We start from the raw sequence: 26573 nt of genomic DNA, 5'->3' as shown, positions 1-26573 counted from the left end.
TAGTGAAACAGCATCGCACATCCTTATACAGGGTGGCCCACGCAATTGTTTCAAGTCATAACTCCGTTATTATTGCATTTACGAAAAAATGATAAAGGAGAAAGATAAATGGTTCGAAGAGCACTACATCTGTAGGCCTTTAAATTTTTTTTATATGCTGCAGTGCATGTGCAATTAACAATTGCATCATTTCTTTAAATAGAATAGATTCTTCCTTTCATTCTATGTAAAAAATGATTAGGGTACCATGGCAAAAAAATTATTAGATCTCGAGATATTTTCAAAAAATGTCTTCATTGAAGAAGATACTCAAACACTTCATAACTATGTTGTAAAGGTAAACACCCTTTCGACATTGTTATCATAACAGAAACCGATTTGTACGAGTGAGCATTTCATAATTCAGTAGCAAGTCACGTATCGTAACTCGAGTACGAAAACTAAGATTTTGAAAAAGTGTAGCTGTATTTCACTAAATACAAGAAAATGTATGACATTTTTTGAAAATATCTCGAGATCTAATAATTTTTCACATTCAACATGTGTTTTTGATTCACAAGAAAAATTACCTGCCTATTTAAAGTACGACAGATATTCCCCTCAAACCCAACAAATGGTAGCTCGAACCTATAGCTCCGAAAGGGAGTACCGTATTATTAATTATTCTGGTAGCTTTTTCCTAATAACGCTCAAATTCCTTAACAAAGTATTCCCCATCTATTACCACGAGGGACTCTGAAATGTTCTAGTTAACAGCTTTTGAAATAAATAATGACGAATTGTTTCACCGCACAGATTGTCAGATGATATTCTTTCTTTTTCGTTAGCGTGGTAATAAATTGTTATTTCGTTTGTTACAACGTTCAAATTCCTTAACAAGATCTATTACCACGAGGAACTCAGAAAAGTTCTGGTTGATAGTTTTTTAAATAAATACAAGCATGTTCATTCTGTCTTCGTACTGCCACGCTACGAGCCGGCCGACTAGCCTGCGAACATTCTCGTCGAGAATGCTAGCCGGCTAGCCGGCCGGCTCTAGCATTGGGCAGCGAACCCCTGGGGTTCTGGTAGCAGAGGACACGCTGTGCCTTTGTTCCGAGCCTCTCGAACCCTCTCTAATAGCTGTCCCGGACCCCAAAATGCTTATAAACGGGGAAAAAACGGCCGGTCGGCCGGCCGGTGAGATGTGCATCGACCTTAATTAGTAATGTATAGAAACGTAAATTTTGTCTAGCTTTTTGTAATTCTGGCCCACCGTGCAGCGAGTTGGAAAAGGCTCCCATACTCGTAGTCGTTCTAGGGTTAGGAGGGGGAAGTCGAATCTCCGTGAGCCACGCGCAATAAATGTGAACAGTCCGAGGACTGCCAAAAACGGTGAAACACAAGCCGCATAAACCTTGACGCTGTGTGATCCTTAGATCCGTCCGTCGGGCACGTTGCCCACCGTTTTGGCCGGCGGCCGCAGGATACAGCCACCTGCTCCGCCAGTTCCGCCGCCGCAGGTCGTCACGTCGCTTCACAGCAGCAACGACAGCGGCTTCTCGAACGAGCCACCGGCTCAGCCGGACATCGACTACAGCGACGACGAGGCGATGAGGTAAGCGATACACGCCCACGACGTTTCGTCGAAGGTACTTTGGAATCTCTCTAATTGAATCTCGACGGAGGGTAGTCGACGATCGTTGGCAAAACCAGTAGAAACGCTTGTGCCTGTATGAATCATGAAAATCCAACCCCTCCCCCTCTCTTACCGAGCTTGGTAACACACACCCGACACCCTAATAATATTCGCTACCCTGGTACTTAGAATTACAACGTAGAACCGTAGTTGGTATCTTTTGGACCTAACGAATGTTTCCATTAAACAATTCTCTTTTAATTTTCATTTCCACGGAGTTTATTTAAATTCTCTGCATGCGCGTAGTTTGTGTGCACGTTCTGGCGATACATTGGGAGAGATCGATACTCGACAGTCGATTCTTTATGTATTTTTATGAAATATGAAAAACTGTTTACAGTCGGTGGTTGAATTATTACGATTACTTCGAAATTGTCACCCTCTGAATCGTCTCGCGTTGCTACGATACTGGAGCATGATTGTTACGAAAATTGGTGATGTATGTGGCGACGACTTTTACATTTAGTCCCAGTAATTTTAGCCTGCAAAACATATTTTGTTTAACCTTCACGTCGATACTAAATATTTTCTGTGACGTTTAATAACGTTGTGGTCTTCGGATTTCTTGGGTTTATGCATATTTCTGTAATTGTCCAAGAAAGCCGACGTCTACAGTAATTTTGCTGTTTTTCAACGAAAAACGTACACATAATTTTGAGGACAAATTAAAAGTAAAAAGAGCGAGGTACTACATCATAGTACCGCGGAAGAGGTCAAGTGTACATCACGTGTAATCTCTTCGCGTTATCGTAACAGTTTGACCACTGTAATTCCACTGAACACGTCAGAGAGCGCATATCCCGCTGCCCAATGTACCGCTAATGTGCATTAGCAAAGCGAGGCTCAAAGGGTCATCAGGGCCTGATGTTCTCATTGAAACTCACCGAAGAGAATCTAGATCTAGATCCGCAGCATCCCGGCCGGCATTCGATTGATCCCTCCTCGAAACAGCTCGGTCATGGCCGCCGTGTCCAACGAGATCCGCCCAGACCAACTAGGCCTGTATCCCGGAGTCACGATGTTGTTTTCTCTCCTGATTTGTAGATTCCGCATGCGTTATCGCGGTCGATGGAAATAAAATACGACGTTGGTGGTGGCTCATTCACATCTCCGGGCTCCTGCGATGCCAGCAGCCATATATCCCCCATCCCCGCATATCGCGACCACAATGCTCGACAGCCGCATAACTAATCCTACCGAAGTACTTGGCTCTTGGTTTTCTCTCCTTGGATACTTTCTGCACTCTTCCGCTCTGTTCTGTTTCTTCTTTTTCTTTCTTCTTCTTCTTCTTCTTCTTCTCTTTCTCTTTTTTCTCTCTCTCTCTCTTTCTCTCTCTCTCTCTCTGTCTTACTTATCCCGAGCCCAAACGAAAACGCAGACAACGAAGAAGAAAGCCACGCGCTGATAGAATAGCCGAGGCAGCTAAGCAGCACCAGCACCAACACCAACACCAACACCAACACCAACACCAGCATCAACACCAGCACCAGCCGCAGCATCAGCAACAGCAGCCGCAACAGCAGCCGCAGCAACAGCAGAAGGAGGAGAAGTCCAGCGGCAAGGACTGGGAGAACGACTCGTGGAAGACGATACCGAGGGACGAGAAGAGCTGGCAGCTGTACAGAACCGCGATGGACCTTTGGGCGGAGTCGAACGCGAATCAGAGCAACGAGAACGGCGAGACCAGGTACACCTCGAGCCGACACTACGACAGCCAGGAACGCAAGAACGGCAGGGACTATTCTGATCGCGGCACCATGGAGAACGGTCCGAGCCGGAAGTCAGGTAAGAAGTCGCAGGAGAAGTCGCAGAAAAACGAGTACGAGAACCGCGGGCACGGCAACGGCAACGCCAACCACAAGAACAAGATGATGAACAATGAGGAGCAGCTTAGAAGTTCGTCGAGGAGGAACAACGAGCAAGCCGAGCAGAATCGTCGCGAGGCCAAGCGAGGGAAGGAACAGGTAGAAACGGAGGAGGACGACATCGAGCTGGAGGAGGAGGAGGAGGAGGAGGAGGACAGCTACAGCGGCAGGATCGATTACCAGAAGTACGACGGTAAAAAGTATTATGGGGACAGAGCGGACGGCCAGGAGCGCAATTCTCGACGCGGAGGAGGTGGCGGCGGCGGCGGTGGCGGAGGCGGAGGCGGCGGCAGCGGCGGTAGTTATCGTCCCGTGGAGCAGGAAGAGCCGAAGTACGAGAATGAGAAGTCGTCGTCCGGCTCGTCCTCGGGAACGGATGACGAGAGCACAATCACCATCCCGGAGACTGGCCGGAAAGTGGAGCACATAGCTCAGAAGCTCGAGCAAACCGCGCAGAAGTACGCCAGGGAGCACAGTCCGCCAAAGTTCATCGAGCGGAGGAACGACTATCGCAGCTACGATCGCCGGGAGGAGAAGCAAGCACCGCCGCCCTACGAGAGATACAACGAAGGCGACAGGGGCCGCGGCCCGCAGAGATTCGAGCGGGAAAGGGACCGTTACTTCGACAAATCGCCGACGGTGCCGCAGAAAACCTCCACTTACGAGCGGGACAGGACCTTCGAGAAAAATCCCGACAGGAACAGGAACATCGAGCGAGCTTCCGGTCGCCGATTCGAGAGACCCAGGCCGCCGTCCGAGGAAGCGCCGGAGAGACCGACCGAGCCACGGAGCGTGTACCGAGAGCGCAGGTTCTCCGACAAAGAGGAAGCCATTTACGGCGAGACGAGATTCGTCCGGGAGGTGACCGTCGACAAGGAACGTGGCTACGAGTCGAACTTCGAGACCAAGCTGGAAAGGACGAAGGTGATCGAGAGACACGGCTATCAGAACTCGCTGGGTCAAGGCAACCTGCAGAAGTTCCCGCGAAATGGGCCGAGTAGCGTGGAGAAGAATGATACGAATAACAACACCTTGAAGGACGACAACAGAAAGCCGTTGCTGCCGAGGCAAACGACCGCAGTGGGGCACTTGATTCAGACCGGCAGGGCGTTCGATGACTCGAAGAGCCCTAAATTGGTGAAAAGGACCAAGTCTTTCTGGAGGTTCAGAAGGGACTCCGATGTCCTGGAAGGCATGGCGCTCTGGCAGCACAGGTCCTTGGTGGATATTCCGAAAATGATCAAGAAAGAGTCGATAGAGAACAGTGGAAATTCGGAGGAGATGAAGAAGCCGACTCCGGAGGGTAGCCCTAGTTCCCGCCACAGTATAGAGACGAGGAACAGCGACGTGACGATCACCAACGAGACGCGTCCAGAGGATCTGAAGCCTGCGGAGAGGAGTCACGTCCCGGAGAAGTCCGATTATTTCGAGGACTTCCCCACGCCGGCCGAGAGACCCAAGGCCGTCGAGAGATCCGAGTACCGGATGCACCAGGAGGAGAGGTCCTATTTCATGGGCAATGTCTCCCGGAAAGCCATCATCGAGAAGGAGCGGAAGCGTAGCATGGAGGCCAAGCGAAACATGATTGTGGCTGAGCTGAAGGAGAACAATGAGGCCAAGAGGAACGAGAGGAGGAAAAAGTACACGGACGACGAGGACGGCATGACGCAGAACTTCAGCGAGACAGAGGCGTCCGACGAGGAGTCCACGTATAGCTGCATCGTAGTCAAGGACCAAACGGTCGCCGAGAAGACTCTGTTGCCCAGGACCAAGTTGCGCAGGGATTCCGATCGGGAGAGGGATAAGAATACGTGCGGTCCTTGGTACGATCTCTGGGGAGTGGACGCTTCGGTGAACAAGAAGAAGAAGAAGCAACAGTAAACCTAGAAAATCCTCTGGCCGTGACGGTACCGTCGGTTGGCTCTCGCTGCATCCTCAAGAGTGGTTGTTAATCGTCTGGAAAGAGAGACAGGCGATGTTGAGTCGGGAGAGCCCGAAGAGAGAATGCTGATGGACACTCAACGCGTGGTCCGCTTCTTTATAATTTTGTCTATTAAGATTTGATTTGTTTCTCTTTTTTTTTTTGTCTATTTTGTGTTTTATCGGTACCACCCCCATCTTCTCGTCGACCGTTCACCTTCCCATTGCTTTCGAAGCGTCCGCACACCTGTCTTACACCTGCAAGCGTAGCTGCTGTTTGTGAATATGTGTCCCGCTCACGTCGGCGCTCGTTCACGATCAAATCGACCTGTTGACGTAAATCGAGCCTCGCCGAGCGCACTGATAATACGCGTCCACGTGAAGAGCGGTTTTTGTATCGCGACGGAAAAACAACGTTATGGATGGTGATTCAATCATAACTCTTGTTCGATCTGTCGTTACAGGATAGCGCTGTAATTCGTTGATGCTTGGATTGCTCCTGTAAAGTGGCACGTATAATAATTCTTGATAGTATAGCGTAGCCGGGTTCCTTGATATGTTTGTTTTCGCATGTTGACACACTGCCTGGCCGCCGGTCCATCGAGTGCTCCCCCTGCATGTCGCGCATCGCAGACACTCGGCGCAGTTTGTTTGTGTTTTTAATTAGAGTTGGCTGTTCGTACTGAATTGTTACACGCGAAACCTCGCCCTTCGTCGCGTCGATGTAAGGGCACAAGTTTATTTTGCCTATCGTGTACAGGGTGTCCCGCGCAATTGGAATAATCTGTACCTCCTAAACGGTTGGCAATAGAAGAAGATGTTACAAGTAAAAGTTGAATAGTGTCAGACAGTGCATAATACGCAACTAATTTTATGCAGTTTTGTGCATCGGTGCATCGGAAAAATACAACTACACTTTCTCTTTTAAATCGAAGCCTTATTCGTTAGGAAGTTATCGAAACTAAAAGTTGCCTGAATTACAGTGTTTTCTCGATATGTGTCCACAACACGGGTCTACTCAGGGACATATACCGGGTAGAAGATACTATCCTTTGATATACTGCCGAACGTAGAAAAGGCGACCGAGGTCACTCGGCCTTTGGCCCCTCACGGGGTATAACTCGCGGCAGTGGGCATAGTTCTAGGACTTTTATCGAATAGATATTTGGGACATATATCGAGAAAAGACTGTATTTCGGTCTTCCGACAAGTGTTCCGGAATACCTACGTTACAACAAGTTTTAGCTTCGATAACTTTCTAAGGAATTAGTTTGGGGCATAAGTATGTTAGTTCTTTTATGTAGAGCACACGAGACTGCATCGATTGGTGCAGTCGAAAATATAGACTTCCATATTAAAAAAAGTGCAGTAGCATTTTTCTGATACACCGATTCACAAAAGTGCATACAATTAGTTGCATATTATGCACCGTCTGACACCATTTAATTTCTACTTATTACATCTTCTAAACCGTTCCCAACCGTTTGGGAGGTACAGCCTGTACCAGTTGCGTGGGACACCCTGTATAATATTGTCTCTCAATCATTCGGTACTGGTGTTTTCACGGACCATTTTCCTCAAATGATTTAAACAATTCAAACCAACAGATTCAGTGATAGTGTTAAAAACAAGACTATTTTGTGAAACTTTGTTATTAAAATCCTTAAAGCGTTTCAGAAAATTCTTTTCGTAGAGTATATAACAAAAGCGGCAAGGCATCTGTTAATAATTTTTTTCGTTGATTCTCCTTCTGATAAAATAGTTTAAAAAATACAAAATTATTGTACATTAGCTCTGAAGCAAAAACCGTAATTGATTAACTGAGATACACATCTTGTTGCACCGTGACGTTGTATGTAAAGAACAAAGCTATGAAACTGAGAATAAACGCGAATGTTCCTAATTGAGACATTGTAAATGGAATAAGCGTCTATCTTCGAAGACGAAATTCAGCAACAACATTATAAATTCTCTTCGTATGACAATAGAAGATCGATTATAATGGAGAGCAACAAAATGGTCACGAAGCAGTTCTTGTATTGGAAAAAGCGACATTCCGAGTGTAGCGACTAACAGCCTCGAAGTGTCAATGTTAATACGCAATTTCATAGGTCATAATTAATAGCGGAAGTCGATACGGTATCGAACATGTTGTAAATGTCCGCTTTTCCATGGTTCAGCAATATCACACGCGGGAAGAAAACCGTCGGGAATGGTGTAACACGCGCGAATGATTCCAACGAACGTAGCATTTCCTGCGAACGGCGACTGTCGATAACCATCAAATTGCATAAATATAATTATATGTATATCGGCCAGGCGCGTAAGAACGAGCGACGCCGCGTTGCCGGTTTCGTGCGTGACGCAAGAACGCACGCAACTCGAAATTCAATGGCCGAGCATTCGCCGATTAGTCTCGCGAATTGATTTCACTCCCATTCTTGCTTTGATGCACGCGCCGTATTTGCCGACATTTATTTCATCTTCCATTGTAGCTTTTCTGTTCGCGGAGTTATGATGCTCGCTTTTCGCCGCGTACGCTCTGTCGTCCGGGCGCCGAAACCTTTTTATTAAATTGCCACCGCCGGTCATTCTTCGGTTTAGCAACGCGGCCGTTACAAGAATACATTCCATTTCGTTAAATTCCGTCGCCGACGACGCGACATTTTAGCAAATTCAACCGCAAACGAATATTTTGTTTCCAATACCTGCACGCCGCAACCTACCATCCGGTTTGCATTCTCGCCTGCGAGCGTATGGAATGTTCTCGTCAGTACGTTCGCTATTTGCGCTCTGAAGATGCTGCTATGTTAGCTCGTAACGACAAGCCCGTAGCTTTTCACGGCTGTTCGTCTGCTTTCGTTTGCGAGTTTTATAAAACCACAGTAATCTCGTATTTCCAATAACACGTTCTTTGCTCGTTTCATGATTCGATTCAACAGATTAATATCACTTTACTTTCATTCATTTTAACGGGTAAGTCGTCTACGATTCGGAGACTTGAGTATCGTTTCTTTATTTTTATAACTACATAAAACGAAAGTAAGGCATTTTATTTCTAAGAATTATGAGAAACGTGTATATTTCCTTCATTGTTAAACGTTCTGTTATTCGTATTTGTTGTATAAATCATTTTCTTCGGTAATCGTAGATGTGTCAGGTCTCAATCGAAGCCGACTCACTCTGTGCACAGGGTGAGGTTGAATTTTCCATACAATCAAATTATCCCGAAGACATTAATTTTAGAAAATTATTATATTCAATATTCACGTTCGCATCAATTTATGTCAAGCTATACAGTGAAACCATTAGTATAATCAATAGATTGTCGATAGTTTTTGCATTTATATAAAAAATATCCAAGATCAATACTACATTCAGATATATCAGCTTCTGCAAATATCTGTGTGAAAATATGAACTAGCGTTCGCGGTGTAATGAATACAAATAACTCGAAGCAGAACTGCAGAATAATCCAGCTCACTTTCATAGAAACGAGCGAGAGAAGGATTGCACTCTCGTTATTTATTCTTCCACAAATATTACGCTTTTCTTCGATTGTACCACGGAATTCCACCCCGCCCGGTACGATTCAGATGCGCGACACCCTTCCGGCGCACAAAAGGCACCAATAACCGTTCGCGATCGAACGCCCCGTTGCACGAAACAAACGGGGATCGATCGCGGCGATCAACCGTTTGAGTTATTGCGTTGGTCCGACGAGGTTTTCGGCAATGATTCAATCGGCCGATCGATCGGTGTCGCAGACGTCGACGACGACTACGACGACGCTGTTTTCACATTTTATTAAACTCGGCCGTTCAACGTTCGGTTCTTCTAGGACGAACATATTCGCAACCGTAAAGCTGCGCAAAACGAAGACGAACGATCGCTCGGCGCCGGCGTTGTCATGAGATAAGCTCTTCATCTAGATTACTATCCTCGTGCGATGTTAGACGGGTACCGGCAAAAGAAGGGGGCGGTCTCCCCGTGCGAGAGACAACAGTTCCTTTCATGCAAAAGGCTTCTGAAGCGAAGCGCGCTTCGGGGATCTTCTTCACACGGCGCGGATGTCCGTCCAACGAGCACGTGTTCTCACTTCAATCCTCTATGACTATTCTTTTTAAAGAGCATAGACAACGATTCGTCCAGCCGTCGGCACGGCACCGGGCGAGACACCTTTTGTCAGCTTCTTCTGCGACAGCTCTTCGACAGGTACACAGACCGGGACAAAGAAATTGCCGTGATGGGTCGCGAGAGTTTTGTTGTTCGTAAGGAAACTCCCTACGAGATTGACATTACACGCGCGATTCCGAATAATATACTAGGAACAGAATAGAATATACTCTGCTGCACATACCGCTTGTTACGCGTTAAGTAATTATTATTTAGCACACGGGCTGTTCAACTACATACGGCTGCCATTTTAAGAAATTACTTTGCGAGTCGAAGTACGGTGCAAATTTTTGTCCGTTAATCCCTTGTCCTAAAATAACATTTCAGAAATATCGTGGGATAACGTATGTAGATGCAACCTAGCCGGTTTACGCTGATTTTGAAGCAATACAAATTATTTTATTTTAGAGCGTCAGAAGTACAGTAGAGTCTCGATCGTTGCACGAAGTGGGACCGAACATGCGTGCAAAAGTCGAGGTTGTGCGGCGAAAGAGGTAACGAACGAGGATTCCGTGCAATAAACGAGGTTTCAACTAGCGAGGCACTACCGTTAAATGGCAAGGCAAGGGGTTCACGACTGAATTTGCAATTCTTTTTATTTTTTTAGAACATCGCTTTTGAGAAAAATGGACAAATTTAGTGGAACAGGCTCTGTGTACATTGACAAAGACTTAGCCCATTTTAGATTGTTTATTGATATTGGTATAGGGATATGGTAATTTTATGAGACCCGAGCTGTATCGTCGAAGAGAATTGGATTTTCCCCAGCCATTTGTCAATTCATCGGCGAATTTAACGCGGACTGATAAGTATGGAATCTTTAGGGACCATTTTGCGATCAACGATACGCTTTTATACGCGAAGTTTTACGAGACCTTCTCTTGCGGTTTTCGAGCATATTTTATCCGTCATAGAGGGTTGGAGGATCGTAGTTGAATCGAAGGGCTATAAAAGTGTCTGCGTCGTCCAGGTAAGACATTCGTCAAGCATCTCTTCCGCGTTTTATTTCAATATCGCTAACAAGACATTTCTGTTACGTCACGTCTTCTCTCGACGATTATTGTTTTACACCTGTACAAAACTGGCTAATTTAATTGTATTCCAGCCTTTTTTTTTCGTATCAACTATCTGTTTGAGATGATTGTTCATTGCGTTCTTGATAGATCATTTAAACGATTTTTGGATTTAATACCGTCTAAGATATATAAATTATATTGAATCGTACTATTTATTGTGAAAATCGTAAGTTAAACAATCTTCTGCTGATCTGTTCGCAGAATATATAGAACCCGAGTCCGACGCGAATTTGGTATTTAACAAGAATAAAATAAGTTGACACAACTTCCGAAAATTCAAATCCTATGGTAAACGTTCGCAGTCTAAAAAAGGGAAAACGTGGTCAAGTACTACGCAAAAGTAATTTACTAGACTGGGGATTTTATGCATTCATGATAAAATTGGGTAAACAAATACAGTAAAAGTAATAATAATAAAATTGAGTAGATAATTTCCAACTGACGTGACAAAAAACGGCAGTCTAGTAATTTCCGACTACAAAGTATATAATTTTATCGTTTCAACAATCTATTATTTTCGATTGTCCAGGAATATTGTACAGAGTGTAATAGATTTTGTAAACTTATTTTATTGTTTCCGAGTACCAAATTCGTTCTCACCAACCATTCCATATCCAACGATTCCAGCCACTAATTTCGGATCAAAGTTGATCGAACGACCCATATTTCCGCTGCGCAACGTTTTATTCCCTTGTTTATCGAAACACCTCGGAGTTGAATTCACGAGTTCCGATTCGCCGTTTGCGTTCTCGCGTCGCGATTTCTGCGTCTCCCCCTCTCCCCGACGCGTCGCGTCGATGGCCGTCGTACGATCCGCATACAACTATTCGTTATTTTTATCGAGCTTTCGATAGAGTCGCGCTTGTAACGGCAGTTTGCTTCCGGGCAAGTTAATCCGCGACGCCGTTCTCCCTCCTTCGACGACCGTCGCGTCGCGCCGCACCGTCACGGAATGAAACTTTCATTCGAGATGTCGTAAAGCAGCTTTACGTTCCTGCTCGCGAGTTAAGGCTCGTAAAATTTCACTTCTCATTTTTTTCGTCCCCTCTCGTCGAGCGTCGGCGTGGCTTTTTCTCCGTCATCGTCGTCCGTCGGTTCTCCTTCAGCTTTTTCGCCCGTGAAAATGAAGCTCTACGAGAGGACCGGCCTAGACTCTTATTCTTTCCCCGCGAGAAAACCGCGGATCGTGCGACCCTTTCCCGTGGGAGACCTTCCCTTTTGTGTTCCTGACCTTTGTTAACCCTTTTGCATCTTAGGACCGACTATTCGGCTGAGTACCGCGTTTCGATGAGTAACGAACTCGGTTTCTTTCTCGAAACCGACGAGACTGTGCATTCCCATGATACTGTTGTACGTAAAAAAACTTGTTACATTCGTAAAATACGATGTTTGGTATTGGTTTTGGTTTAACCCCTTGCTGCACAATTTTCTTCGCCGTTGCGATAATTTTGAACTTTTTGTCGTTGAGAATTGCTTCGATTGATATTTATTATTATATCTACGTATAGTTTGACTTCACTTAAAAAATCAATTTCATTGACGAAAAAACAATTTTCATGATATTCCTAAATCCCTTCATTATATCAAACGGAATTAATCAACATATTAATTACTAAAACGGAAAATCATCTCTGATAATATTAATTCTGTGAAGTGTGCAATATCGATCCAAATAATTATCAAAGTAATAAACTTTGATACATACAATAATTACGTAATGTCGGAAGTATACATACAACTACTCTACCGTTTATTAACCCTTAAGTGGACCTTCAGAACATTAAACATCGAAATGGTGAATAGAAACGTAGTGACATAATAAAATTTCAATGGTTACACATTACATAATAATTAGCGTAAATGTGGGTGGGGCTGCGTCGGCTCCGATAGTTCAGTTAAGGGTTAAGAGAACGAATGCACATTTCTCTACCACTTTATTATACTGCAGAAGGGTTAACAGCACTTTTCGGAACTTTTTCTCTCTCTCTCTCTCTCTCTCTCTCTCTCGCAGCAGCGTCGTCATATTTGTAATAACAACGGCAACAAGAGGCCGCACATTCCTCGTCAAATTGTGTTAGTTTTGTTTCTCTGTAAATAACAACGCAACTATTTCCGAGTAATCGAGCAGCTTGCCAAGAAAACGACTAGCATCGGATAATATAAATCATTAAAAGAATTTTCCCTGGTAACGAGGAAACTTCGATAGTCTCGCGATTCCGAGTTAAAAGCACGACAATTTTAATCCCACGTGCCCCGTCTTCGTGGATGCTGGTCGTTCCTTCGGTCCCGTCTTCGGAACATCATCCCTCGTTCATCGTAGCCAGCAGCAAGTCGCATACTTACGGACACCGAAGTTTACTTTGGAGCTCAATGTGAAACTGTACTGCCACGTTACTTTTTAACGGAGTTCGAATTTTCGAGAATTTTATTCCGTAGATTTATCGGACGCATTTTTCTAACGAAAGACCTTCGCGTTTCGACTTTATAAGACCCCGTTGTTCCTTAGGCTTGTAAGACAGTCTCATTTCAAAAGTTTCTCAATTCGTTAACCCTCGTACGTTCCTCACAGTGAAAATCCACCAATTTACTTTCTTTACACATTGTAAAACGATGAATCTTTTTGTCTGTGTCGTCAGATGTGAGCCGTTTAATGTAACAGTGTTAATATTTGTCTGTTTAATTCAACGCCGAGTCACAAGGATTTGATCGTCATCAGATAAAATAGTTTTAATATAATTTTAACGCGGCTTGCATAAAACAAACGTAATATCCTTCGACATTATTGTGTTCTATAGAACTTTTACTTAATCCTTCGTCATACCATGATAAAATTTGTTGGCTTACACCATTTTTGCATGAATTATAAATTAAGTAGAATTGATTGATTTAAAATGTAAAACAAAAATGGATGAATTATTACTAGACAGCGGATTTTTATGCAAAATATCTTGCATCAACAGCATCACCAGTCGAAATGACTGGTTCCTAATGTTTTCTTTCAGAATTACTGAAATTATGAAAATGTTTTTATCAGAAATTTTTTAATGAACTTCTTCATTGAGGCACATCTTAGATTAAAAATGGTATGAGGTTTTAAAAGATGTAGTCTTGTCATTATTACAAAGCAGAATACATCAGTTGTATTTATTACTCGGTAGTTCTAGTGTTAATGAATTGAAAATAAACTTGGTGTTTTTGGATTATTTGAATTGCTTGTATCGTTCCGTGTCGAACGTATTTATTTTTGTCATATGTGCATAAACTCGGCGGTCTAATTATTACACTAGGATCTTCTATTTCTGAGGAGCGTACGGGGGTCGTCACTTCCGTTACTTGTCTAGCGAATTTTCTCGCCGAACGATTTTTTCCTCCCGAAATGAATGAGATGTCGTCCCGATAAGTGCAATAAAAAGGTCGCCGTTATCACTGACGACCCGGGGATCCAATGATCGTTCCCTGTAGGACAAAAAGAATTTTTATTGCCGTACGTTTCCACTAATACTGCCAAGCATTCCAGAGCTTCTCGATTCCCGCGATGCCTCGGACGAATCGAAGAGCTTTCATCAACGAACTACGGATAGTCGTAAAACATCGATCATCAATCCCGTAAGCAGTCTAGATCCATCGACGCTCCGGCAATGGGAAAACCCGAGCGAGAATCAATCCCCCTCCCCCGCCCCTCGATCATTCCTACGCGCCCTAAATTCGGGCTACGCAATTGTAAATATTAATCCACACCTTCTTGGACACACGTATTACCGTTCTTCCACTTCGACACGTATTATTACGCAGTAACACGTGGATACTGACACGTACACGTAGGCCAGGGATCTCCAAAGGTGTCTCTAAAGGTAATACACCGTGCAAGAAACGAGTTTCATTCCACCTTAGCAAATCTGCGTAGCGTTTCTACCATTTTTTACGGATTAAGGGACTAGATGTACTTTAAAGACAACACGTGGTTGGAATATCGTACGAGTTGATTTCCGAATTTGTACCTGTATATATAGATACAGTGGGTCCAAAAGATATTTGAACCACTAAATTTCCTATTCTCGACAAATTTTCTCGCCCACTAAATCATGAAAAAGTATCTAATAGAACTAGAGGTTCCCAGCTTTAAAGTGAGTCGAAATTTATTGTCGTGCCGACCATTTTTACGAAATCGTCACAGACAATTTTGGAGAATTGGTCATTTAGTGATCAAATTCTTCTTGGACCCACTGTACATAATAAATTGTATAAGCTTTATACTTTGAGAAATATGCACTGTTAACTCTCGTGCGGTGAATACGCAGCCATTTTGGATCCGATCGTTGCCATGTTTACTTATTTGTACACTTGCATAGGTACATATGATTAAGCAGTTAAGCCAGCAGGGTTATTGTAAGTAAATAATTTCTAAAAAATTGAATAAACCACAATATCGATGTTCAATAACTTGGAGAATTTTGTCTTTAGTTTATGCTCAGACTGTTAATTTCTTTTGCAAAGATCTTGTACGTATGAAATTGGTTTGTTAATTAATTCCTACTTAAAATTTGCGTACCGCGAAAAAAAAATGGCTGAAGATTGATCTACGAGGGTTACACGAAAGGAAATATATTTCTGAAACTGGTTAACAAGTTTAACAAGTTTAACACGTGCTATTATACTGGCTTTATACTTGTTTATTATGGGAAGGATGTACATATGTATCACTTGGTGATACTGAGCGTGTGAAAGATGATTTATCAAAGCGTCAAAACTCAGTGTTTTTTTTGAAAAATGTCGACCTTTCTTGTTTAACATGAATATTTTGTTGTTATTCGTGTGTCCTACTTTTACTGGTAAAGAACTTCCGAACGAGAGTAATTTATTTATAGCGAAATATTCATAGTGACAAGGTAGTTTGTTCTCGATCAATTTCTGAGGATATGAATTCCCGTATTTTACATATTAAGTACCAATCAACCGATAATTAATTAGAACTTCCGAATAACCTTGCGAACCGAGTAGGATCAAAAGATTTGCATACTTCGCACGGTGCGCTCATTTTTTTCGAGATTTCTGAGGTTCCGATGTATCGAGCATTTTCCATGGTCTTTTTTTTTTTTGTTTAGAACCATAACGCCGAAACACTCGTTTTGGAGATCCCGAATGTAAATTACGTAGCTTGAGAAGCAAACACATAAATAGTTATGGAAAAAAAAAGGTTTAGGGCAACTTCTTTTGTAATTGCGTTAGATCAGCGATTGCGCGCGCACGCGAGTCCAGAGAAGAAGATGTTAATATATTATAAATAAACATATTGTATCGGTAAGCGTACCGGAAGCGGAGTCGAACGCGACGATGCGTTTCCCTAAGCGAAAATCATGTTCGCTCGGAACTTTTCGTCGCGCGGGCGAGACAGATTCGACTACCGTATTCGGTTACTTTTTTTGGGTAGTTTAGGGAAAACGAAATGATGAAATTGTTGTAATAAGAACCATGTATACATGCATATACGTTATATATATATATTATTGTTATTATATTACCGTTTTTTGTGCATGTCTGTTGTACCAATTCAATTGTTACCCCGCCACATTTTTCCAGATATTCATTGAATCAATGTTTTCACTTTAAAATAATGTATAATAGCCTACTATCACTGTCGCCAGATTAGGGGAACTGACTCTAATCGAGGGGAGTACAGTTACCCTCTCTCTGCCAGTACCGGATTAGTCACGTGACATTGTGACGCATGCCGGGCAGAGACGCGTCACGTGACCATGCCGTGACGGAAGCGTGGGGGAATAGCGTCGTAGAAGGGGAGGGGTAGCGTCGTAGAAGGGGAAGGGTAGAGTGGGAGACAAGTATTAAACTGTATTAAAGTATAAAATAAATAATCAAGTATTAAAATTTTGAATAATATTTGGTTATAAAGTGTACGGAGTGTGCAGTATATTTTTAGAATAGTTTGTTGACAGTCTTTTACATAATTCGAAAAAAATCCATTACTACTAATTATATCAAAATGTAATAGTGATTTTTATTAAAGATTACATGATAGTAATCAAATCTAGTTATTGATACATATGGGAAATAATTGAACACTAGGATAATTGAAACAGTCGTTTTTTGAAAGTTCTAAATTTCGTGAAATAAATTTAAATTTAATTTAATTTAATGTTAATTTGGCAAAGTGATGGTTCTCGTTTTTCCTTTGCAACGAATAGCCGCGGCTTATCGACGGATGAGCTTTCGTACGAGATATCGGCGACTTTATCGAACGAGATACATGATACCATATCGTACCATTCTGCTTTCCAATCACGAAAGAAGGAAGCCATTGCTTATCCCTCGAAGACAGCAATATCGGAGGTGAGATCGCAACTTCAGCAGGTAGGTAGTTTATCTACGCAATATTGTTTGGTTAAGGTTAATAGACGAAGATCGGTTACGCGACGAAACTGTTGAGGGAGTGCAGTGTAACGTGTGACAAGAAAACCTTCGAACGAGACGGGTGTCAATTCCGTAAAAAACATGCCTTCAATTGTTAATGACCTTCGATTGCGATCTTGCATTTCAATAACTGGACAGCGGATTTCATGCATTTGTTACAAAAATGACTAAATCAAATGCAAAATGATGAAAACATCGGAAGAGTTTAAAAATGTTATTCTATTATTTACAGTTTATTAGAGTTGCGAGGAAAAGAAATTTGCTTCGGTATAAAATGTTTATCGTCTTTTTCGTTTTCCGTCATCGGAACCGATTCGTCCCCATTCCGAATAAGTTCCCGGTCCTCTGAAATCCGCAACAAACAAACATTTCAAGGTCCCCGAGCCGTGCGCGTAAAAATTCGAAGGGCGCCCGTTAAAAATCGGTCGTGCACTCTGGCCCGAAAAATAGCCTGATTTGCATTTATTTATTTATTTATTTATTTCTTTTTTGTTCGATCTCCGGGGATTTGTAACGATGCAACGGGGCAGAGCAACTCGATGGTCGCCAGCCGGCGTCACAGTCGACCTCGAAAAGAGGGAGACAACGGGGCAGATGATTAAACACGGGGAATACGTTTGTTTCGCTTTCGCCCGGAGGAATCGGCAAATACGCGAAATTGTGCTTCGCCAGCCGGTCGTCCGATTGGTTCCCGCCATTGCGAAAAATTTCGTTATGAGCCGGGACAATGGGCAGAGCTATGCGTCGAATTTTTTTCCCCGCTTGGAAAAACGGACGGACCGTTTCCGGTGATTTTTTCGAGCCAGACGAGTTTCCGGTTCGCTTATGCTGTTTTAGAAGTTCAGATGTGTTCCTTTTTTCCGGTTCGTGCGTTTTCCGTGATGTTTACAAAATTATTTGCAAACACTCGGTCGACAAGTTTCGGTATTTTTATCCTTTGACAAATTCGCTCGCATTACGCGCTGTGTTGGCAATTTCTGAGTCGTGTCGATTATTTACTGAAGCCATTTTGATAACTCGCTGCACGAATAATATTCCATATCTTGTTTGTTATGTTACCACATAATTGTCATCTTGACGATACTCTTCGAATCATATTTTCTCATGCATTTTTTACCATTATTTTTGATACATGTTTTTGTTAAGACCATCCCATGGAGTAAATTCAATTGAATACTATTACCAGACTGCGGATTTACATGTAAAATAGAAATTTTGCGTGTCAGTTGCAAGAAATAGAATGAACTCTTTGCACTCGAAGCTATTTTAACTCCAAAACGAAGCATTTCTTCCGACCTAGAATATTTCCCTTGTATATATTTTTTGTCATGTTATACACACAAAAATGGCACAATTTGTTTAGTGATTTATTAAATACAAACAAATTTAATATTGTAAAAAATATTTTGAATAATGATACAGCAATTTTTAGTGGTGCCTTACAGGCACCATTCGAGTGCTACGGGATAACATACAAAATATGTTTTCTCTCATAGTAATATTAATGCGTTCAACATAAGGTAACCTATCATGTAATCCATACAATCTTTGCAGATTTTCTAATTATTACTTGCTTGATATACAATTACGATGTATATTAATTACACCATACGTATAATTTAGACGATAACATGAATTAGAAGTTTCATCATTTTTATCAAATATTTCTTTAGTCAATGAATAATTGTATTATATTACATATTACATGTACGATCGTTATCTATTCTACAGTTGCCATACGTAGCTCAATCGTTAACATATATAGCAACTGGGATCCTATATAAATTTTTTAGTACCCTAGGGCGAAATTTCTCTGAAATTAACTTTCATCCATGTGATATCTCAGTCAAGGCATTTCACGTTTACATCGCGTCTATAACTTCAGCTTTCGCGTGGTGTCCCGCGATGTAGCAATAAAAGTTCTACGAATAAAAAATTGAATCGCACAGTCGCAAAACATTACCTAGAGATAGTTAAAGCGGCAAACGAACAATACCGGGACTCGAGAGAATCGTTTTGTCGGATGGGTAACAAACGTTCCGCGAGATATATCGTTCATGGACACTAAAGGTAAACCTGTCAACAATGGAACTGGATTCCGACTATTCTCTTTAGGCGAACGAAAAAAGGTACCACGTATGTGCTGGATCCGTTCTTACCATCTGGCACAATGTACACCATGGTAACATAAAAATTATACAACAATAGAAAATTTATTATAGAATATTTTCCACTAATAATTCTAATGCAGTGAAAATAATATATTAATATACCCTTAATGTCTTTTAATTTCTTCACCGTTTTAAATTGCACCTACTCATTTTTGTCATAAATGCGTAACATCTGGAGCCCGATAATAACGCACATGAATAAAAAAAAGTCTAGTATCAAAAATTCGGAACTTGTGTTTATGGAACGACAAATGATAACATTTCCTGAGCAGTTGGCCTGTTGCACGCAACAGTTCCGGTGGCATAATCGGCGAAAACGAAATAGTGGCAAGGCGAAGCCGGAAGTAGTGTCGTCGACAAATGAATGCGTGAAAATCGATGATTGTCACCGTTGTGTATTAATCGCGGCAATTTAGTAGTCGACATATGCAGCCGTGGCGTGGGTCCGAAACGTTCATTACGCGAGCTCCCTTACCGCGGCCGCGTCGCGTTGTTTGCTTTACTTTGAACCATCGAATTCCGTATCCAGGTTTTTGGCTTATGAAATGCGCCAAAGCTGAGCGTATTTGCGAAGCGGTTAATTATCATTCGCGTACTCGCCGCTCCCTCCCGGTGCCATTCGTTGCCCCCATCCCGGTTGCTATCCCCTTTATTCCCGGCCGTCGACGCTCGAATCCCCAGACTGACAAAGCAGGCCGCGTGCAATCGACCAGCCATCGGGATCGTTATTACTCGCCGCTTAATTAGTCCGCCCGATTTTTTCGGCTGCGCCGTCTTCCGCAGGATGCGCCGACAGGAAATGGAACCGCGAGTCTGAAGATCGATCGATGGAAATCACGTTTGCGTCACAGGATATTCGATTCTGACGAGGGCGGCCTACGATCGAGCCCGTATCGTGACTCGATTAGCGTTGATTTAATCGTTTTCTAGGACGTTACGGAGGCCGGCGTTGTCGGTAATCAATTTAGAGTAAATATACCCCACACGAATCTGATTTCCCTGAATTTTCGGAGACGGCGAACCAAATCAGCGATTGGGTAAATTCGGAATTTATAAATGGTTTGGAAGCTTTTCCGTGTCGGTTTCAATAACGTCTTCGTTCGATCGAGAAAAAGTCTATATACATCTGTCAAATATTAATAGAGAAACAAAGAATAATATATAACATACACATGTTGATTAACTTGTTAGTTGGAATTAGTAAATTTACATGTAGAGAAATATATGATTAGGGAAAGGACCCAATTACTGTGGGGTACCAATTACTGTGCTTATATTAATTATTCTTATTTTTAGAGCATAATGAATATTGTTTTACTGATATTATTTACTGATTTTAATGAAAAAATTTGATAGCTCTTTTTTAATATTCATTATGCTTTAAAAATAAGTATAATTAATATAGGCACAGTAATTGGTACCTCCACAATAATTGAGTCCCTTACCCTATAGGCTAGCAAATTTTTTATTCCTACATGCTTGGTGTATTCAGGATTCGAATATTTTGCAAGCATATAGAATTGTCAGTGGATAAATAATAAAAGCTAATTTAAATAACGTGGGTGAAATGTAGATACAACATGGAAATTCTCTTGGCGGAATTAACAAATCGTTACCGAACAAAACTTTTAATACGATGTCTGTGAAAAATATTATGATCCCTTTGATAATGATGTGATATTGAAAACGGTTGAATGAAATTAACTGGTAATTCATCCGACGAAAAAACAAGTTAACATTTGCAACATCACGAATTCAGTTTCCTTTGAAAACACCAATTTTCCCAACCGTCAGCAACGTGGCAGAAATTGATCGACTGCATTTTAACTCCCTCTCTGCGAATAGGTACAATTATTTGAATGGTCGGATTTAAAGAGTCTTTGAACAGCAGTACAAACAGTTTTGATAGACAGCCGGGGTTGATGGTAATGTGTGCGACAGTGTGCGTTTATGAATATGCTAACTGGCCCCGAAATCAATTCGTCTACCTAATATTTTTTTCAATCAAAATTCACGAGTAGAATTTACCGGTTCGAGAGTCATTGAGGGAGGAAAAACGTACACCGGCGCGCACCCGCTTAATATATTCTCCTTCACGCAAAAAACACATGAACGTACCATAAATTAACTGGCAGGGAAATTCTGAAGAGATAAAAACCAAAAATAACCAAACTATTTTCCAGAATAATTTTTAGAAAATATTTTTCTTTCATAAAAAATATTCTAGTTGATAAATTGATCTTCTATAAAATAATCCGTCGAAGTTGAAATTTGCATAAGAATCTGCAGTCTACTTATTACAAAGTCAATCACATTGTGTAACATGAACATACATTTCGTTAAACCATACAATGGAATAATAGAATATTTATTTAAAAACGCGAATGCAACCTAAAATGGTTAAATGTAAAGGTGGGACACAATCGATTCCCGAAAATTGACTTCCTTCATAAATAAATAATAAACGCAGCAAGATCGGGCATTACTCATTCATAGCTCAATAATACTTACCCTAAAATTCCCGCCAATTAAAAGCAAAGTTCCGAACAGGGTGGTACAGGTCATCAACCCGAATCGCTGGAAACTGGACGATAAAAGGTCGCGAATTTTTTGTAACACCTGTTAAAAAGTGTCCCTAAAAACCCCATGTCAAAATTCTAAAATAAAAGGCCACCGCAGTGCGCCGCGCGCGCTGACCTTTCTGGCTCTCGTAAAAAGAAGAAAAAAAAAAGGGAAGAGAGGACAAGAATGCATCATCGCTGCTCGCGAGCATATTCAATATCGCGATTTACCGTGACGGCCTTAAAACGCGGTCGTGGCGGGGGTTGCCGGGAATAAGGGAGGGAAAAAATCTCGTTGGTCGTCGCACATGTCACTCGAGGGGAGGCTCGTAAAAAAAGATGCCCCCCCAGGCATTTTATTGGTCTAGGCCGGGTGCCTGCGTGGGTGTCGGGTAGCAAACTCGGTGTTCCACCCCCCGTACCCTGGATATTTTTTTTCCCCCGCCGCTGCCACCGCCGCCGCAAGTAGGGGTTGTAAAATGTGCTCGGGGCGCGCCACGAGATAGCGCACGTTCGCGCGAAACTTTCCGGAGATTTTTTTAAATAAAAAAAGGTTAACAGGAGTTTCTGTTTGTAATAACCGTGACCGTAAAAACCGTTGCGCTGGCAGTAACCGCCCGCTAGGAGAGGCAAAGGGGGCGGCGAGACGGGGGTGGCAGTTTCTTACATTCATTTGCTGGACGTCCCTCGAGCTGCGAGTTTATCCTTTTACGACCCGCAGCCCCGTGTAAAATGAAAATACTGTGACATGCGTTCGGCTATCGGTTCTAAATATATTGCACCGTAAAACTTGTTTCTCCGTGCGTACCCGCGAAAATATGGCGGCACTTCCGCGCGAAAAATCCTGGAATTCGCGGGGGATTTATCGGCGACTTTAATAGACGCTGCGTAAACATGATTCCGAACGGTAAAACGCTGCTTGCATCCGAGTTACGCGCTCGCTGCCGATGAAAATTATGGAGCCAAGTTCCACAATTAATGACTGGGCGAAACATTATTTTACGACCGTTTAATGGGACCTGTGGAGCCGGCAGTTGCAGAAAGCGAAGGCGCGCAGCTTTCGCATAATTGCTTTTTAAATCTTTGTCTATAAACTGTTGTTCTGCAACTGTGTTCCCAGTGTATATGATATTTGTTGGTACATTTTATCAAACTTCAAATTACATTTAAGTCGTTTAGAAACGTAACACCATGATCCCATTTTATGCAGTATGCAATTGATTTTAATCTTTGTGGTAATTAATATAAGACATTATTAGGATTTTCTTATTCGGCACCCGTTTTTGTAAATTTATCCATAAATTCTACATTTTAAAAAATAGTCGAAAATATTTTTTTATTCGAGTCCTTATTTTCGAGACAGTTGACTATAAAAATCCGTCGACTCCGTGTGCTCTGCAGTTATAAGTAGAACCGGTACGCCATGGTCAGACGCGTCGAACGATTCCTGTTCAATAGGCGTGTTCGTCGAATTTTCAAACTCGATTTTCTCGAAAATAAAGCCCCGTATGAATAAAGTTATGTTTTACATTTTCGACTTCCGATCGATCATCCTGTATAATATGAATGCATATTTACATTTCATCTTGAAATTCATTTTTGATAATAAAGCTGACCTGTCCCGATTTAAACATTTACATTCTCTACATTATTTATTATAATGAATTTTCGTCTCAAGTTTCGGCGAATAAACGACTGGAACATTACGATACTTTTACGGCAGTTGTTCCCAGCCGCGAGCATGTTAAGTAGTCCATATAGATAAAACAAATGAAGTACCGAAATTAGGTTGTAATTTCAGAGACTGGCGGACAGACGATCGTTAGGTTCTCGTTTACGAGATGTTTTTCCTCTATTTTGCGGCGAGTGTACCGAAAGTTTGCCATAACCCGTTTCTAAATGCCCGTTTTTTACACGAACCGTAACAAAAATGTGGCAACGTTAACACAGACCACGTCTTCGCGTGCGCCATATTGTCAACGTTGGAACGGGACAGGAAAACTTCCTTTAAATGAGACGGAACTTTCGTCTGTCGCGGCATCAACTTCTCGTTGCGAGGTTGTTGTTCCAAATTTAATAAAAGCAGCGTTAACTCCCGACCCCGGCCCGTTGAATTAAATTTACGTTTTCGACGGGTTGATTTATTCGGACGATGAATTTTCCCCCGGTAATTTCGCGCCGGGTCTGCGAGTCATCGATAGAATGAATTCGATAAATTCGTCGGCTCCCCGAGAAAATGGATGCCGCGGGAACGAAATTTTATTGCGGCAGGAAAAACGCACGCGAGAAACGATGTTCCCGCTATCAACGAGTATAATTCCCTCCACATTCTTCCTCCTCTCTACGTTTTCTTGGGAAACACGCGAACCAAAGAGAAATGACAAAATTTACTGCACCGCCGAGCAAGAAAGAATAAACGTTCCCGGGAGCAATAAAATGGTGGATGAATGTGATTTAGTGGGCCGAGTAATCCAAGTAAACTGCGCGTTCATGATCTTCGCCCTGATCGAGGGTCCCTGAACAAGTCGTCTGACCTCCTAATCGATAATTACTCGAATTCTCTCATTCGTAAATCAAAATCAATTTTTATTTAGTTCCTGATTCTTGTAGATGCTGTAGAATTTTCAATTAATATTATTACTCATTAACTGTTGACCTTTTTGAACTTGCTTTCCTATAATGAGTTGATAATGAAACTATGGAATTGTAGATATTTATATAGAAATTACAATGATATAGTAATTTTACAATATCATTTTACAGAAATGCTTAACCAGGAAACTGAAACTTCCTGTAATTCCAGTTAAACTGAATTATATATTTTTTTATAAAGTATGATTATCCATATTTTACTTATAATATATGCACGTGACATTTAATAACTTCATTTTAAGTTTCCAAACCTCCTGTTACTATTTTTCGAAGATGTTGCAAATAAAAAAGCAACGTACAGCGTTCTAATTGGATTAATATGAAACAATAGAAGGGCACAACGCGATGGCAGACTGAATTATTAACGAATTGATTATAACGTTATTAACGAGACCGATACATATTTGCATTATTATTCTGCGAATTATGTTCGTAGATGGTGATGTTTGCTTCCCTGTTGCGTATACGATATTTATTAATTATCTGTTTATTACATGGAGCGCGGTATTACGCTCCCGATTTACAACAAACTTTTGATAACAGAAAACGAATATATTAGTTGCTTACTTTCGCCGGAAGTGACTGCGCGCTCAATGACGAGCTGCTGATACTAAAACGGCGACGTCCAGTATATTTTCGCGCACAACGTTAATATGAAACAACGTACCGAGTTGTGGTCGGTGTAAATTATTTCATGGCGCCAGCAATATCGCTCGAGCTCTTTCGCGACGGCTCCGCTGCTCGTTAGCGAGTTTCGTGTCGAACAAACTCATCAATACCGCATTTCGAACCGCGCAATTTAAGATCCTCCATCTTTATTGTCGACGCAGAGAATGTATTTAATTTTATAGGATTCTATTTATTCTATTTATTCCTGTAAATTCCAGATACAATAGTTCGTCATTATATCATATCCACTTTAACTGAAATTCGTTTCTTTACTTCAACTAAATTACTGGTTAAACAGGAAACCAGCAATTTTTAACCTTCTTTTAGGCAATCTTGTAGATTTTAGCAAGAAAATGCTGATAGTCCAAGTTTTAATTTTAGGAATTCACTGGTTCAAAAGTTATGCGTGTTCAAAGTTGAGCGATTTTAAGCGCTTCTGACAGGTAAGGACGCTGCCATGTTGGTATGTACTCAGCGTCGAACGTAGATTTGGTTACCTGTCAAAAACTCTGAATCGCACATTTTTACACATGCATAACTTTTGACCTATCGACCTCCTGGGATTAATACTTGGGTTTTCGGCGTTTTTTCTCATTACATAAAAAAAGGTAATAATTTCTGGTTTCCCGAAGTAAAGTATAGCCAAATTAATTTCTTGACTTCAATTTCATAATTTCTTGAATTTTTTCGGACGCTTCTGAAATGGTCATATTACTAATGACATTTTTGTAATTTCTTGTTACAACGTTCCTCCACGTTCAGTTTTAATTAATCTTCAATCGCATTAGTGTACCTTATGAAAATATGTCCGAACGTTAACTGGAGCCACTGTACGTCACTTCGCAATACACGAAACAACTCAATACGATGTCACGAGTTGTCAGTCGCACGATCAAAGCCGGAGCGAGCAACTTCATAAAATCGCTAGTAAAGAACCATTTTATAGCGAATTAGCATGCTCCCCTATTGTTTCCGGAAAGAAATGTATGTGTCGAGCGTCTGTCGTCTGTAACGCGGCGTAATGGACGTTTCCGGGACCCGAATTGCCGACGTCGATACGCGTCCGATTTAAATATGTAGATGCGGGACGTTCGGGGCGGAAAAATGGCCACTTTCCCGCGGCCAGAGAACATACGGCGCTGGTCGAGTTTCGCGACACCGACTTCATTATTTTCCCTGTCAACCCGGCACTGATAAATCCCCGAAACGTGACGGCGGCCAGCAGATATTGCGCGTTTCGCGGTCACGCGGCTACCGTCCATTCCCGCGTTCCCCTTGCCGACCCTCCTATACATTGAAAATAAAAATTTCACGTGGCCTCGTTAAAGCTTATCACGGCCGAGCAATAATTCGCGTACGCTATGCGAAGCGGTGTCCGC

At 42.0% G+C, this 26573-nt stretch overlaps 1 protein-coding gene across 2 annotated transcripts in view; it reads left to right on the top strand.

Annotated features, from left to right (window-relative positions):
* Irsp53 (Insulin receptor substrate 53 kDa) overlaps positions 1–6331 on the top strand; it is a 249342-nt gene extending 243011 nt beyond the window's left edge. For both annotated transcript variants that reach the window (XM_076788691.1, XM_076788700.1), the window contains 2 exons: positions 1419–1597; positions 3057–6331. In XM_076788691.1, coding sequence (XP_076644806.1) covers positions 1419–1597; positions 3057–5424 — 2547 coding nt within the window. In that variant the 3' untranslated portion in view covers positions 5425–6331. The remainder of the gene's footprint in view (positions 1–1418; positions 1598–3056) is intronic.
* The last annotated feature ends 20242 nt before the right edge of the window (positions 6332–26573 follow it).

This window comes from Halictus rubicundus, chromosome 1 (assembly GCF_050948215.1).
Source record: "Halictus rubicundus isolate RS-2024b chromosome 1, iyHalRubi1_principal, whole genome shotgun sequence".
Classification (NCBI taxonomy): Eukaryota; Metazoa; Arthropoda; class Insecta; order Hymenoptera; family Halictidae; genus Halictus; species Halictus rubicundus.
This window is presented reverse-complemented; position numbering and strand designations above follow the sequence as displayed.